We start from the raw sequence: 15,737 nt of genomic DNA on the forward strand, positions 1-15,737 counted from the left end.
AATCTCGGCATCGCGCCTGCGCAATGCAATGTGCCATTCCGAGTCCTCCCCATTCATAAAAATGTAACCTCCGCATTTCAGCCCTCAACGAGCCGCTCGCTCTGCCCTCCCATTCACAAAAAAGAGAGAGAGGGAGAGGGAGAGAGAGAAAAAAAAGCCGAGGCATCTGCGCAGTTCCTCTCCTCTTCTACCCTCCCATTCATAAAAACTCACTTCCCTCCCCCTCGGTGGTTGCAACATCAGACCCAAAAGCTCTGCGTCCACAACCGCAGTCGCCTTTTACGCACCAGCGAGTGGAGATTAAGAGCCGGAGGAAGGAAGCAAGAGATTCTCTCGCTCCTTTGCTCACGATATATATTTTTTTTTTTCCTCCGACATTTGGACTTGTCAGTGAACTCAGCAGCAGCAGCAGCAGCAGCAGCGTTTCTCTCTGGAGCTTCACTATAGGATATATAAACGTGGTGCGCAACGAAGAGATGAGAGTTTTATCCTGAGAAACACAGTAAGTGACCAACCAGCTGCTGTTTTCTGCTCCTTCGCTGTTGGTTAAGTTTGTCTAGTGTGTGTGTGTGTGTGTCTGTGTGTCTATGTGTGTGTGTCTGCACCGAGCCTCGATCCTCCGCTCCGCTCCGCTCTCGATCCACGACAGAGAGAGAGAAAAAAGAGAAAACGTTCCTGCAAATTCTATTTTGCAACAAGCTGCTTCTTCCTTCGGCGCCGTGTTGTTTGCACACTGAGTCAATATTTAACCGCTGATTCGGGACCAGAAGCAGGTTGAGGAGCCGCTGTCGTGTTTTATTAAAGCACAACTTGTTCCAAACGCAGCAGCTTTTCCCTTTCCTTTCCCCCTTTTTTTATATTCTGTTGCTGGTATCGAGTCTATCGAGTCTCAGTCGCTTGAGCTTCATATATTTATACATATATATATATATATTGATACAATAAATAAAAAGCAGCAGAGTGTCATGGTTACAGTGTGAATCTGAAGCTCCGAGCCTCGACAACATGTTCGAGCCCCGGGTTGCGTGTCTCGCTCTGCAGCAGCGGCCGCCTGCTTGTCACGCCATGGAGCTCAGTGTGTGTGTGTGTGTGTGTGTGTGTGTCAGGTGTTTTTGTAATTAACTCCCCTCCACTATTTTTTATTTTTTAAACATTATTAGGATTTTTATTATTATTGGTATTAAAACAGCAGAGTTTAGTCTTTATTCTCTTCATCCAGCTTTACGCATCAAACTACGCACTTCGGTGGTGACACACGGTGAGAGATTCACCATCTGCACCGTGGAGCTCTCTCTCTCTCTCTCTCACACACACACACACACACACACACACTCAGGTTAATCTACAGATGAGAGAGGGAGAGACAGACTACGTGGTCACGGTTCCTCCTATAGAAACGCACCGAGCGGCCGCCTCGTTTTTTATGACTCAGTTCATTCACATATTGAAGGGAGGGACGCGCTCGCGCACACGCACAAGCACACGCACACACACGCACACGCACACACAGTTCCGACTTGGAGCAGCAGCTCATTATGGTCTGGATTTGACGCTCGATCGTGTCGGTGCCAGCGATGTCGCAACAGGTTTCTCAACCAGGCGGCTGCAAATGTGAAAGAACAAAAAAAAAATCAGATATCATTAATTTAAACAGTCGATATCAATAAACAGCTTCATGTGCAGTGACAGCGTTAAAATCATCACGACAAGGTTGTTTTTTAAATTATTTTTTTTATTTTTTAGGTCTTTTATTAGGAAACTTCATGTTACCTCTTGTGTAAAAAGGTCCAAACACATCGCATCCGGTTGTGTGAATAGCTCCAGTCTGGATTTGGCAGGAAGGTAACTGAAGCCTGCAGATATGGGTCAGTGGAAATGTCTGCTGGGCTGCGCCGTTTGTCTCCTCTCTCTCCCTCTCTCTCTCTCTCTCTCTCTGTCTCTTTATCCTCCTCCTCCTCTTTTCTTTTTTCTCCATTCTTGTTTTTATGTGAAATAAAAAGCTTGAATGGCCCGAGCGCCCATTGATAAAAATGGATGAAGCCGTTTTTTCATTCAGACTCATCATCCTCATCCTCATCCTCATCATCATGACTGGAGAGAAACTGATTCATGCTCCACCACCCAGAGCAGCAGCAGCAGCAGCAGCAGCAGCAGCAGCTTCATTCACAAAAAGCTGCACTTCACTTCTCACAATCAGAATCACTTTCATTCACAAAATTTCAAGATCCCTCTCTTTGTTGATTCAGAAAAGCAAAATTTACAATCTGATGATTTATTTCTCCTGTTCTTGCGTTTTTTTTGTCATTTTGTCTTTGTTGAAGTTCCCTTTCCCCTTCTCCTCTCTTTTGCTCTGCCTTGTTTTGCATCTTCAAGTCTTTTGCATGCAAGCCCCGCTCTCTCGGTGCTCCCTGCTCTTTTGGAGGGGAGGCGAGGAGAGAGCCCAACTTCTATTGTTCTAATGTCAAAGTTAGAAAGGAGGAGGTTTGAAACCCTGTTGGTATTCAAACTAAAAAAAAAAAAAATCAAGATCGTTTTAGTTTAGGAGCTCTGCTGCATCCAGAGACGTAGAGCTGCAGGGAAAGAGAAGGAGGCTGCAACACTTTGGTGTTATAGATTAAATAAGGATCTTGTCTGTAGTAAAGTGGTTGTTAATATGTGGTAGTTGTTGATATAATATGATCGATCACAGTCTGATAGAAGAGTCTCAGTCGTAAACTGTAAAAACTCAACATCTTTCCAAGAATATTTGTATTATTTCTAGTCAAAATGTCATTTCTAGTCAAAAGAAATCTCATTATACTTAAAAATAAGGCTCATCACATAAAAAGTAGCTTGTTTTTAGACACTTTTTACTTCTTTCAAGCATATTTTCACTTGAAGTAAGTAGAATTCTGGTTATTCTGATAGGGGAGCAAGCACAAAAAACTTGCTTTCACTGGCAGATTTCTTTTTACGTATTTTAAGTGAAAATATGCTTGAAACAAATGAAAATGATCTAAAAACAAGTTCATTTTTAGGCGACGAGTCTTATTTTAAGTGAAAAGAGTTTAGTTTTGACTAGAAATGAGACATTTTGACAAGAGATTTTGAGTTTTTGCAGTGTAGTTTCAGTGGATGAAGCAGCAGCAGCGGTGATGCTGAGGTTTGACCTGTCCTCACGCTCCGCTCTGCTCTGCTCTGTTCAGTCTGTTTCATTTTCTCGGCCTCGTTTCTTGATCTACTTTTCCTTCCTGTGAGAAACGGTGGAGGTTCCAGAGAGGCAGTGAACAGGGCTAAGGGACGATATGCTTTTCTCCCGATTCGATTCTTCCACGATTTTTTTGGGATGGCGATTCGATTTAAATTGCGAGTCTATGATATTGCCAATTCTCTCGATTTTTAGTCTGCATTTTTAACATTTATCTGCACACAAATACTGTAGGAGCCTATATATTAAAGCAGAAGTAAGCGATCCGGTGGTTTTGGCTAACTTCCTGTCAGCCGATGGAGTTAGCAGTCCCCGCCCTCGTCCCTACGTCACCACATTCACGCGCATCCCTTGGCTGCACACACAGAGAGGACTGCCCCTTTATGCCGTTCTCTCTCCTCATTGGATAAAGGTTGTAGGATACAAGGAAAGTTTTCTCCTCGGCTTACAGCAGAGCAGAGTGACTGACAGACCCGTGTTTCAGACCAAACACTCTATAGAAGTGATTGCTGTCGGAAGATACAACTATTTAAGACTTATATTAACACAAATATTCCGCTTACTTCTGCTTTAACATACTCCATTATAAAGTGAACTTAAACCCTTTTCAAAACCTGTACTCTCTGTATGTAAAAAAGGCGAACAAATGCACATTGCAAAGATATCGCGATATTTATGTGAATCGATTTTTTCTCCCACCCCTATAGCAGTGAACCGGTCGTAGCCTATACTAACTGTTTCTGTCTTTTGTTTTCTTGTCATTGCAGTCTTTTTGCTAAATAAATGCTGCTTTAAGAGTGAAGCCGTGCGAGGCCAACCAGCCCACACACACACACACACACACACACACACATGGAGTCCAGGGTTCCTCACCACATCCCCGGCGTGTCCTCTTCCCTCATCTCCCCACCACCACCACCACCACCGCTGGACAGCCGAGTGCCCTACAGCCGCCTGCAGCAGCACCAACAGCAGCAACTCACCATCATCTACCCCATCGACCAGATCAAGTCCTCGCATGTGGAGAACGACTACATCGACAGCCCGGCCGTCGTCTCGCAGCAGCCGCCGCCTAGCAACCACAAGACGTCGTCAGCTGCTGCGATGAGCCGGAGGATCACATGGCTGGGGCAGAACCAGGGGCAGAGCCAGGAGGCCTTCTTCCTGGGGGGCAACCACAACCACCACCACAACCACCAGAACCAGCAGCAGCAGCAGCAGCAGCAGCAGCAGCAGCAGTCGGACAGCACCACTCATCCGTGGATCTCGTTCAGCGGCCGGCCCAGCTCCATCAGCAGCAGCAGCAGCACCTCGTCCGACCAGAGGCTGCTGGACCACGCCGCTCCCACGCCGACCGTGGACAACCTGCATCACCATCACCATCACCTCCACCACCACCATCAGCATCAGCATCAGCATCAGCACCATCACCATGGCAACAACGGCCCCTCCCCCGTCTTCTGCAGCAGCAACAACAACAGCACCGTCGTCAACACCCGGACTCCTCCTCCTGGCTCCTCCTGCTTCACTTCCTCTGAATCTAAGGTGAGCTAGTAGTGCCCGTTGTTATTATTATTATTAGAGAGTGTCCGACTTTTAGCACCTGGGATACGCCAACTTTTTTTTTCCTGTGTCTTGCCTCACTCCCGAGTCCATGACCAGCAGATAGACACCATCCTTTCCACTGTGCGTGCAGTAACAAGGGAGATAGAGCCGCATCGCCCGTAATTAGCTTAGCTCAAACACTGGAAGTGTATAGGTAGTGTTAGCCTGCCTCCTACCTAAAGTCGCTAATTAGCTTAGCTCAAACACTGGAAGTGTATGGGTAGTGTTAGCCTGCCTCCACCTAAATTCGCTAATTAGCTTAGCTCAAACACTGGAAGTGTATAGGTAGTGTTAGCCTGCCTCCTACCTAAAGTCGCTAATTAGCTTAGCTCAAACACTGGAAGTGTATGGGTAGTGTTAGCCTGCCTCCACCTAAAGTCGCTAATTAGCTTAGCTCAAACGCTGGAAGTGTATAGGTAGTGTTAGCCTGCCTCCTACCTAAAGTCACTAATTAGCTTAGCTCAAACACTGGAAGTGTATGGGTAGTGTTAGCCTGCCTCCACCTAAAGTCGCTAATTAGCTTAGCTCAAACACTGGAAGTGTATGGGTAGTGTTAGCCTGCCTCCACCTAAAGTCATCAGAGAAACTCTTCAGCAACTCTAAAGGGAAACCGGCGGGCCGATCTTCGTCTCAGAGCTGACAAAACTCTCCGGTAAGGCATCTTGAGCGGTCAAATGCCGCTAACGGGACGAGATCGGTCAAAACGGAGGGTTCAAGCAAAGACGGTTTATTTTGGTTCAAGCTAGCTACATCGAGGGTAGGTTAGCTTCCTATTTCAAAGTAAAAGCACAAATTCTATCGTCATGGTTTTCTGTATGTAAAGGGCAACTGGTGTTTTATTTTGTGAAAGTAACCGGAAGTGCGTTGGTCACAACGGCTAGCTTGAGTAGCGCCAAATTCGTCCGAACAAAATTGTAAACAGCTGGTATTTAGACAAATTAACGACACACTGCTGATCTAAACGGCTACTTTCTCACCTAAACATGTTTGAAATGTTGATAAAGTGATATAGTTACAGAGTTTAGAGCTAAAATGAAATCAGCTTCTGACTGCTGATTTCAGCTCGGGTAGGAGGCAGGCTAACACTACCCATACACTTCCAGTGTTTGAGCTAAGCTAATTAGCGACTTTAGGTGGAGGCAGGCTAACACTACCCATACACTTCCAGTGTTTGAGCTAAGCTAATTAGCGACTTTAGGTAGGAGGCAGGCTAACACTACCTATACACTTCCAGTGTTTGAGCTAAGCTAATTAGCGACTTTAGGTGGAGGCAGGCTAACAATACCTATACACTTCCAGTGTTTGAGCTAAGCTAATTAGCGACTTTAGGTGGAGGCAGGCTAACAATACCTATACACTTCCAGCGTTTGAGCTAAGCTAATTACGGGCGATACGGCTCTATCTCCCTTGTTACTGCACGCACAGTCGAAAGGATGGTGTCTATCTGCTGGTCATGGACTCGGGAGTGAGGCAAGACACGAAAAAAAAAATGTTGGTGTATCCCTTCAATATGCACTGTCCCGTCTAAATAAACAAATAAAGTAAAGGTCCTAACTTCCTCTTCCTCTGCTTCCTCCTCCTCTTCCTCCAAGTCTCTGGACCTCAAGTCTGCTGCTACTAAGACGTCGCCGGCTGCAGGAGGAGGCGTTTGCTCCAGCGGCGGCCAGCTGCACCAGCAGGGGGCGCTGGTGGCGTCGGTAGCGTCGGTGATCCCGTCCTCGCCGGCGGAGAAGAAGCACCTGCTGCTGTGCGAGCGCTGCGGGAAGTGCCGCTGTACGGAGTGCACGCTGCCGCGGACGCTGCCGTCCTGCTGGGTCTGCAACCAGGAGTGCCTGTGCTCGGCGCGCAGCCTGGTGGACGCCGCCACGTGCATGTGCCTGGTCCGAGGCGTCTTCTACCACTGCGCCGAGGACGACGAGGACGACGAGGGCTCGTGCGCCGACAAGCCGTGCTCCTGCTCGCGGGCCAACTGCTGCGCGCGCTGGTCCTTCATGGCCGCGCTCTCCCTGGTGCTGCCGTGCCTCGTCTGCTACCTGCCCGCCACCGGCCTCGCCAAGCTGGGACAGAAGTGCTACGACAACGTCAGTCGGCCCGGGTGCCGCTGCAAGAACTCGCAGATCGGCAATGGCGTCATTGGCGGTGGCGTTGGCGGTGGCGCCCCCGTGTGTAAAAACGGCGGTGGCGTGGAGGCGAAAGTTGGGACTCTAGAGAAGCAGCAGCAGCAGCAGCAAGGGTCATGATACTGGACCAACACTGGCCTCGCTAGGAAAACAAACAAACAAACAGAAACTGAATGGACAGGAGGACCACACAGTAGTAACTTGCTCGCTCTCTGTGGAAAAGGACAATCCAACAACACCACACTGCAAAAAAAACTCAAAATCTTTCCAAGAACATCTTATTGTCTTATTTCTTGTCAAAATGTCTCATTTCTAGTCAAAACTAATCTCTTTCCACTTAAAATAAGACTCATCACCTAAAAAATTTACTTGTTTTCAGATCATTTTCACTTGTTTCAAACAAATTTTCAGTTGAAATAAGTAGAAAAATCTGCCAGTGAAAGTTGAAAGACTTTTTTGTGCTTGTAATAAGAAACTTGCTCCACTATCAGATTTTTCTACTTATTTCAAGTGAAAATCTGCTTGAAAGAAGTAAAACGTGTCTAAAAACAAGCTACTTTTTACAGTAATGTGATGAGTCTAATTCTAAGCAGCCTAGAATTGGATTTGTTTTGACTAGAAATAAGATAAATATTCTTGGTAAGATTTTGAGTTTTTTGCAGTGCAACCCCTTAAACTACCCCATTAATCTGCTGGAAGATGACTTATGTAAAACAAAAGGTACTTAAAAATGGCTTTTTTCCGACCGTCCGATGACGTTTGGTTTGATCGGGTGGTGAACGAACAAAATCGGGTCCGATCGGAGAGGAGTCGGCTCGTAGGAGAAGCTAACAGGCCGTTTCCTCTGGTTCGTTTGGGTTTTTTCTGTTTTTTTGTTCGTTTGTTTGTTTTGGTTTTAGTGAGAGAGACACAAGAAGACGAAGAAGAAGACACTAGATTGTGGGACTGGTCGGTGCTTGTGTTGACGGCCCAAGGCACAAAGTCGTTGTTCCTCTCTGCTGCTCTGTTATTTCTCAGCTAATTTTTTTTTTTTTTTTTTTTTTTTGGGGTAACGGTAACTAACCAGATGCTGGTTTCTGATCCTTTGGCGAGAGAGAAAAAAGAAAACGAAAAGACGTAGATTATTAAGTGATAATATGGAGATCAATATCTGTACAACCCCCACCCCCAAAAAGCACAGCCCCCCCCACCCACCACCGTCTCTTATTAGTTTAGCCATTTCTCTCCTCGTATACCTGGAGGATGCTATGCTAGCTTGGTATCGCTAACCTGTAAAAAAAAAAAGAAACAAAAACGTTTGAAATCTTTAAAAATAATAGTAATTTCCCACAATTCTCACCCAATGATAATCACTTTAGAGTGTGTTTCCTGTTTGTTTGTTTTTTGGAGGGGGGGGGTGTGGCCTATGTGTGTGTGTGAAGCCCCCAGACTCTCACCAACCAATCAGCTCAGAGGTAAATGCATGTCATGACCTGCATGCTCTAGTAGTGTAATGGTTCCCCGCCGTGCTATAGAAGTCGATGTGTCGTAGTCGAGAAACGTGTTCAAAAGAAAAACAAAAAAAACTAAACTAAACTAAAAAAAACAAAACAGAAACAAGTACACCCAACCTTCTCAGGGACCTTTAACAGTGGATCCTCTCTCTAGATCTCGGCCAATAGGAGCATGTCAGTGTCTGAACTGCTTCCTCTTTGCACACAACACTGCAAAAACTCAAACTCTTACCAAGAATATTTTTCTTATTTCTAGTCAAAATGTCATTTCTAGTCAAAACAAATCTCATTCTACTTAAAATAAGACTCATCACGTTAAAAAAAGTAGCTTGTTTTTAGACACGTTTTAGTTCTTTCAAGCAGATTTTCACTTGGAATAGCCTAAGTAGAAAAATCTGATAGTGGAGCAGGTTTTTGCTTTCACTGGCAGATTTTTCTACTTATTTCAAGTGAAAATACATTTGAAACAAATGTAAATTATCTAAAAACAAGTTCATTTTTTAGGTTGTGAGTCTTATTTTAAGTGGAAAGAGATTAGTTTTGACTAGAAATGACATTTTGATAAGAAATAAGACAAATATTCTTGGAAAGATTTTGAGTTTTTTTGCAGTGCACTTACAAAACACAAAAAAGAAAACAGCAAAGAAACATTTTAGGGGCCAAAAGGCAATCGTGAATAATTTAAAAACTCAAAAAAGGGTTAGAAAGAAATCCAATAATAATGTTTCTGCAGGAGGAGATAGAGATAGAGATAGAGATAGAGATAGAGATAGAGGGGGAGGAGCTAAGTCGTTGTGGTTGTGTTTGTATCCTGTCAATCAAAAACCTGCCACTTGCACAACCTTTTTTTAGGAAGACGCAAACCCCTTAAAGGAAGTACTAAAGCACAGTGTTAACCACCTCGGCTCAGCTAGCTCACATTACATTGGCGTGCACTACATTTAGCCCCACACACACACACACACACACACACCTCCTCCTTCACACACACACACACACACACACAGTGTCTTCATTAACTCATTATGCTGCATCGCTGCGTTAGTCAGTCACATGGTCGACCCCCTTTTTTTATTGTTAAAGTCTATTTTTATGTGGCTCTTGCATGACGACGTATACGACGTAGTGGGACTCTGCCAAAGGAAGCTTCTTTAAAGGTGCACGCCGCCCTTTAATATAAACAGACGATGGCCTTTTTTTCTGGTTCGGCATCAAGGCTTTTAGTGTCTTCGTTGCTCAATCTAACACACAGAAACACACAGAAACACTTCGGACCCTTAACTTCCACCAAACTTTGCTCTCACCTTGTATTTGTCTTTTGCACAAAAAAAAGAGGAAACACACACACTTTCACACACACTGTCCTTTTAGTCTTGAATGTATGAGGCAATATTTTCCAAACCTAGCAATCCAGTCGGACAGAAAGGTGCCAAAACTGAGAATGATTGTGTGACTGTCGGTGGGTTCAAAAAATCACAAATGTTTTGACAATATATTTAGTAATAGGAGCTATGCAGGTGAAATGTTATTTGCTGTAAATAGTTTCACAACAATTGTGTTCTTTAGAAGAGACTTTTAAATGCCCTCGAAAGATTGCATGGTACAACATTATAATAACTACAATTCAGTACAAAAAAATATATAGAGAATATATTAGATATATATTTTGAGGGTAAAGATGTTCGGATGTTTTCGAGGTTGTGAGGACGGTTTAGGTTTAGGGAAGGAAGGATGACAGGAAGGAGGGAAGGAGGGTCGGGGGTCTTAAAAACGACAGGACTTTTGATCACTATTGAGCACTTGATTTAGAAAAGTGTGCCCGGCAATAAAAAAACAAAAAAGAAAAGTTTAAAAAAAAACAAGAAGAAACCTCCTGCTGTTTATGCTAGCCACGGCTCATTAGCAGTCGAGAGGCTAAAGCTAATTCCCCCGGTTCCTCTCCGAGTCCTGAAGACTGTGGACTCATTGAATCCGCACAGGGAACACAATCTGCCCCGATCCGGATCAGCCCATTTCCTGCTGTTACTGCTCAGTGTCTCAGCTCTCTCTCTCTTTCTCTCTCTTCTTCCCTCCCTCCCTCCCTCCCTGAGAAATTGTCCAACAAACACCCCTGGCCTTGATTGACAAACACAGCTGCTGTGCATAAACTTGTCATACCACAGAGAGACAGAGAGAAAGACAAGTCTGTCTCTCTCTTTTTCTCTCTTTCTCGCTGTTTTCTTTCCTTCCTCCTCTTCTCTTTCTCTCTCTCTTTCTCTCTCTTTCTTCAGTCAGTGCCATCTTTTTTAAACCAGTGGACCTCTTCTTCTTCTTTCTGCAGTCGTTGCCTTTCTTTTTCTGTACAACTTCACGTTTTAGCTTTATCTACTTTCACACGACAACTCCACAACTTAAAAACCTGTCGTTTCCTTAATCTTCTCCTCCCTTTGCTACAATGCTGTGATTTTTACACACTCACCCCCCCTCCCTTCCTCTCCCCCCTCCCTCACCCTGAACGTGTCACAGAATTTATTTTTATTATAATAATTATTTTCAAACCCCCCGAAACACGAGCGGATCAAGTCTCATACAGCTGGGTGGGTGATGCTATAATCCACTCCTTTATTGCCTTTATTGCAAATGTCAATGTTGGGGGGGAAACAAGATCTGTGCTTTTTATTTTATTTTTTGTTTTGTTTTTTTTGTTTTTTTTTGTTTTAGATATAACAAAAAGGAAAAAAAATCTCTCATATAAAAGGTTCCCTTTATAGATATATTTATTTTGAAGTTCTATTTTATATAGTATTTATTTAGATGCCAACTTTTTTTGTTTGTGAAGAAAGCTTATGTCGAAACGGAATGTACATTGACAATGGAAATATATATTGTTAAATATACTGCGCTTGTTGTGTCTTTACTTCTTCAACACACACACACACACACACACACACACACACACAGATATATATATATATATATATATATATATATATATATATATACATATACAGCTCTGGAAAAAAATAAGAGACCACTTTCACAAATGTTTCTTAAAGCAGTAGTAAGCGATCCGGTCGTTTTGGCTAATGCTGCGTTCCAGGCAGGCTTTTGAAACCGTAAATTACAGCTTCAAGTCACGACTTACGACTTTTGTAGCGTTCCAGGCAACCCACTCGTGTTTCTCCGACCTGTTTTACCTGTGAAAGTCACTATAACGGCCACTCGTAACTTCTGACCCGTGAACTCGTACCAGATCAAACTGGTACGACTTCACAGGTCGGAAAAACACGAGTTACGAGTTGCCTTGAACGCACCATAACGTCTTGTCAGCCGACGGAGTTAGCAGCCCCCGCCCTCGTCATGGATCTATTGGTCCTCGTCCCTACGTCACCACATTCAGGCGCATCCCTTGGCTGCACACAGAGAGGACCGCCCCTTTATGCCGTTCTCTCTCCTCATTGGATAAAACTTGTAGGATACGAGAAAAGTTTTCTCCTGGGCTCAGAGCAGAGCAGAGGGACTGACAGACCCGTGTTTCGGTCCAAACACTCTATGTAAGTGATTGCTGTCGGGAAAGATAGAACTATTTAAGACTTATATTAACACAAATATATCACTTACTTCTGCTTTAAAAGCATCTCTACATGTACGACAGTCATTCTTTTCTTTTCTTTTTAACACAAACACAACTCCTTCTACTTAATGAGACTCTGATGAGGTCATCACCTGAACCACATCTGGTTTTATAGGAAGATTATAAAAACCACTGCTGGGATTAAACATTGACATTATCCCACAAAAAATGATTGATAAACTCTTCCCGAGTTAAAATATACTTACTGTGTTGTTTAGGAATAAATATGAACATGTTTTCTTTGCATTATTATTATTATTCAAGGTCTGAAAAGACTTGATATTTTTTGTTATTTTGACTAGTTTAGTCATTTTCAGCCAATAAAAGCTCTAAATGACAATATTTTGATTGTTTGGTAGTTGATAGAATAAAACAAAAAGAAATTTAATTTAATTTTACTCAAACACATACCTACATAAATAGTACACTGCAAAAACTCCAAATCTTTCCAAGAATATTTGTCTTATTTCTTGTCAAAATGTCTCATTTCTAGTCAAAACAAATCTCTTTCCACTTAAAATAAGACTCATCACCTAAAAATGAACTTGTTTTTATATCATTTTCACTTGTTTCAAACAAATTTTCACTTGAAATAAGTACATTTTTATTTTTGTGCTTGTAATAAGAAAGAAAAACTTGCTCCACTATCAGATTTTTCTACTTATTTCAAGTGAAAATCTGCTTGAAAGAAGTAAAAAGTGTCTAAAAACAAGCTACTTTTTATGCGATGAGTCTTATTTTAAGTAGAATGAGATTTGTTTTGACTGGAAATAAGACAAATATTCTTGGTAAGATGTTGAGTTTTTGCAGTGTAAAAACCAGAGAAACTGATCATTTTGGGAGTGGTCTCTTATACACACGTTTAGCTTCTCTGCATCTATTTTGTGATTATACTTTATTTACCAGACGCTAATTGATCTAATTGTTTGTCATTCTGTAAAAAAAAAAAAAAAAAAAAGTTTCCAGGCTCCAGTTATTTCACGTCAACACCTCAACTTCCTGAGCCCCTCCCCTCCCCCTCCCCCTCCCCTCCTCCTTCCTGTGTGTGAAAACATGGAGCTCTTAAAAAAAAAAAAGGAAAAACCCAAACAGGCCAAATTAAGCAGCTCGACCTTAAACCTTTAAAGAAAAACACGACACAAGTGACAGGAAATAATTCATAGACCAGCGAGTGAAACATGAGACCAGAAAGAGAAAGAGATGGTTGCTTCATATCAAGAGTGCTGTGTGTTTGTGTGTGTTGTGTGTTGTGTTGTGTGTGTTTAACTGACTTCCTCTTAGTTTATAGGGGTGGTCTGTTATAATCTGGATGTGTAACATTCCTTTCTCTCCAAAGCACCTCCTTATGAAGCTGGAGCACACAACCTTCCTGTCACAACACACACACACACACACACACACACACACACACACACACACACACACACACACACACACACACACACACACACACACACACACACACACACACACACACACACACACACACACACACACACTGTCGTCACCCCCCACCCCCCAGCCCACCTGTGCTGCTGCTGCTGCTGCTGCTGCTGTTGCCCCGAGGCGTTCGGCCCTCCCCCTTCTTGCACCTGGGAGAGGAAAGACAGAAAGAGAAAGAGAGAAAGAAAGAAAGAGAGAGAAACAAATGTAGAAGAGAAGAACATGAAGAAAAAGAAAAAGAAAAGAGGGGAAGAACAGAAGAACAGAAGAAGGAGAAGAGCTGAGCTGGCGTTTCCAGCAGCGTCGTCACTGCAAAAACTCAAAATCTTTCCAAGAATATTTGTCTTATTTCTAGTCAAAACTAATCTCATTCTACTTAAAATAAGACTCGTCACATTAAAAAGCAGCTTGTTTTTAGACACTTTTTACTTCTTTCAAGCAGATTTTCACTTGAAATAATCTGATAGTGGAGCAAGTTTTTCTTTCTTACCTACAAGCACAAAAAAAATTGTTTTCACTGGCAGATTTTTCTACTTCTACTATTTCAAGTGAAAATTTGTTCGAAACAAGTGAAAATTATCTAAAAAATAAGTACATTTTTAGGTGATGAGTCTTATTATGTGGAAAGAGTTTAGTTTTGACCAGAAATGAGACATTTTGACAAGAAATAAGACAAATATTCTCGCTCTGCCGTTTCCAACATGGCGGCTGGGTCACAAACGATCTAATTTTACAGTTTAACAACACACTAAAGTATGTTTCTGAAAACATTTTCAAGGCGGGAAATGTGTAGTGTAGTGCAGTAACATAATCTTGATTCATATTTGATCAACACGGCCTAGTTTGATAGTTTGAACGTTGAAGTTTCGGGAGCCGGCTGCATCCGTCAGATGGACCCAATGTGCATAAAGTAGAAGTGGAGTCGTGATGGTCCACACTGCAAAAACTCAAAATCTTTCCAAGAATATTTGTCTTCTTCCTTGTCAAAATGTCTCAATTTTAGTCAAAACTAATCTCTTTCCACTTAAAATAAGACTCATCACCTAAAAATTAACTTGTTTTTAGATCATTTTCAATTGAAATAAGTAGAAAAATCTGCCCGTGAAAGCAAGTTTTTTGTGCTTGTGATAAGTAAGAAGATTTTTCTACTTATTCCAAGTGAAAATATGCTTGAAAGAAGTAAAAAAAAAAGTGTCTAAAAACAAGCTACTTTTTAATGTGATGAGTCTTATTTTAAGTAGAATTAGATTTGTTTTGACTAGAAATGACATTTTGACTAGAAATAAGACAAATATTCTTGGTAAGATTTTGAGTTTTTGCAGTGCAGGTCGTAGTTTCGTTGTTTTATTTCTCGTTGCAGAATCCCCAAACTAATATAAAACACGCTGTAATCTACAGTAAAACTCTCAACTTTCTTTAACGTAATATTGGCTCCTACAAGATGGTTTGTGACCCGGCCGCCATGTTGGAAACGGCAGAGTTGGTCTGCTCTGTCTGCTGTTTCTGCTCCAACAGGTGAGATCACAGACCAACCTGCTTGTTTACCTGCCGGTCTGTCAGCACCCACCTGGGACAGCACACACACACACACACACACACAGAGAGAGACACACACACACACCTGCATTTGACTTCCTCCACACCTACATTGTCACATATATATCATCAACACAGGAACAGGAACAGGAAGTCCTCGCCGCCTCGACACAGACACAGACACAGATACAGACAGCTGAAGGAGAAGAAACCGTTTATTAGCAGACTGGATGAATCCACACAGAGGAACCAAACCAAACCAGACCAGACCAGACCAAACCAGACCAAACCAGACCGAACCAAACCAAACCAGACCAGACCAGACCAGACCAGACCAGACCAGTGAAACACAAATACTGATTTGTGCTGCGTTGAACCAGGAACACGGAGGAAACCAGACGACGGCTGCTGGATGTTTGTGCTCTGCTTCATTTGCAGCATCATTGTGCGCTATGATAAGAATAAGGTCGACACACCCACATACACACTGACACACACACACACACACACACACACACACACACACACACACACACACACACACACATACACAAGCATACATCAGCTGTTGTTATGGCAAAGTGTTTCTATACATTCTTCCGTTGCCGTTTTACGATAAACTGCTTTTTTTCCCGGATGAAACGTGATGTTTTAAACAGGTAGAGGTCACATTTTTTTCTCATGGCACAATTCAATCGGATCACGAAATAAAACTGTCAGTCCCGTTCACTTGCATGGAT

General features: G+C 42.7%; 1 protein-coding gene across 1 annotated transcript; it reads left to right on the forward strand.

Annotated features, from left to right (window-relative positions):
• The first annotated feature begins 273 nt into the window (after window positions 1-273).
• spry4 (sprouty homolog 4) lies at window positions 274-7,241 on the forward strand. Its single transcript, XM_083986452.1, has 3 exons — window positions 274-502; window positions 3,955-4,732; window positions 6,385-7,241. Exons 2-3 carry the CDS (start codon window positions 4,040-4,042, stop codon window positions 7,030-7,032), a joined length of 1,341 nt encoding a protein of 446 aa, XP_083842578.1. The 5' UTR covers window positions 274-502; window positions 3,955-4,039; the 3' UTR covers window positions 7,033-7,241.
• Window positions 7,242-15,737: the final 8,496 nt, after the last annotated feature.

This window comes from Trachurus trachurus, assembly GCF_905171665.1.
Source record: "Trachurus trachurus genome assembly, chromosome: 14".
NCBI lineage: Eukaryota > Metazoa > Chordata > Actinopteri > Carangiformes > Carangidae > Trachurus > Trachurus trachurus.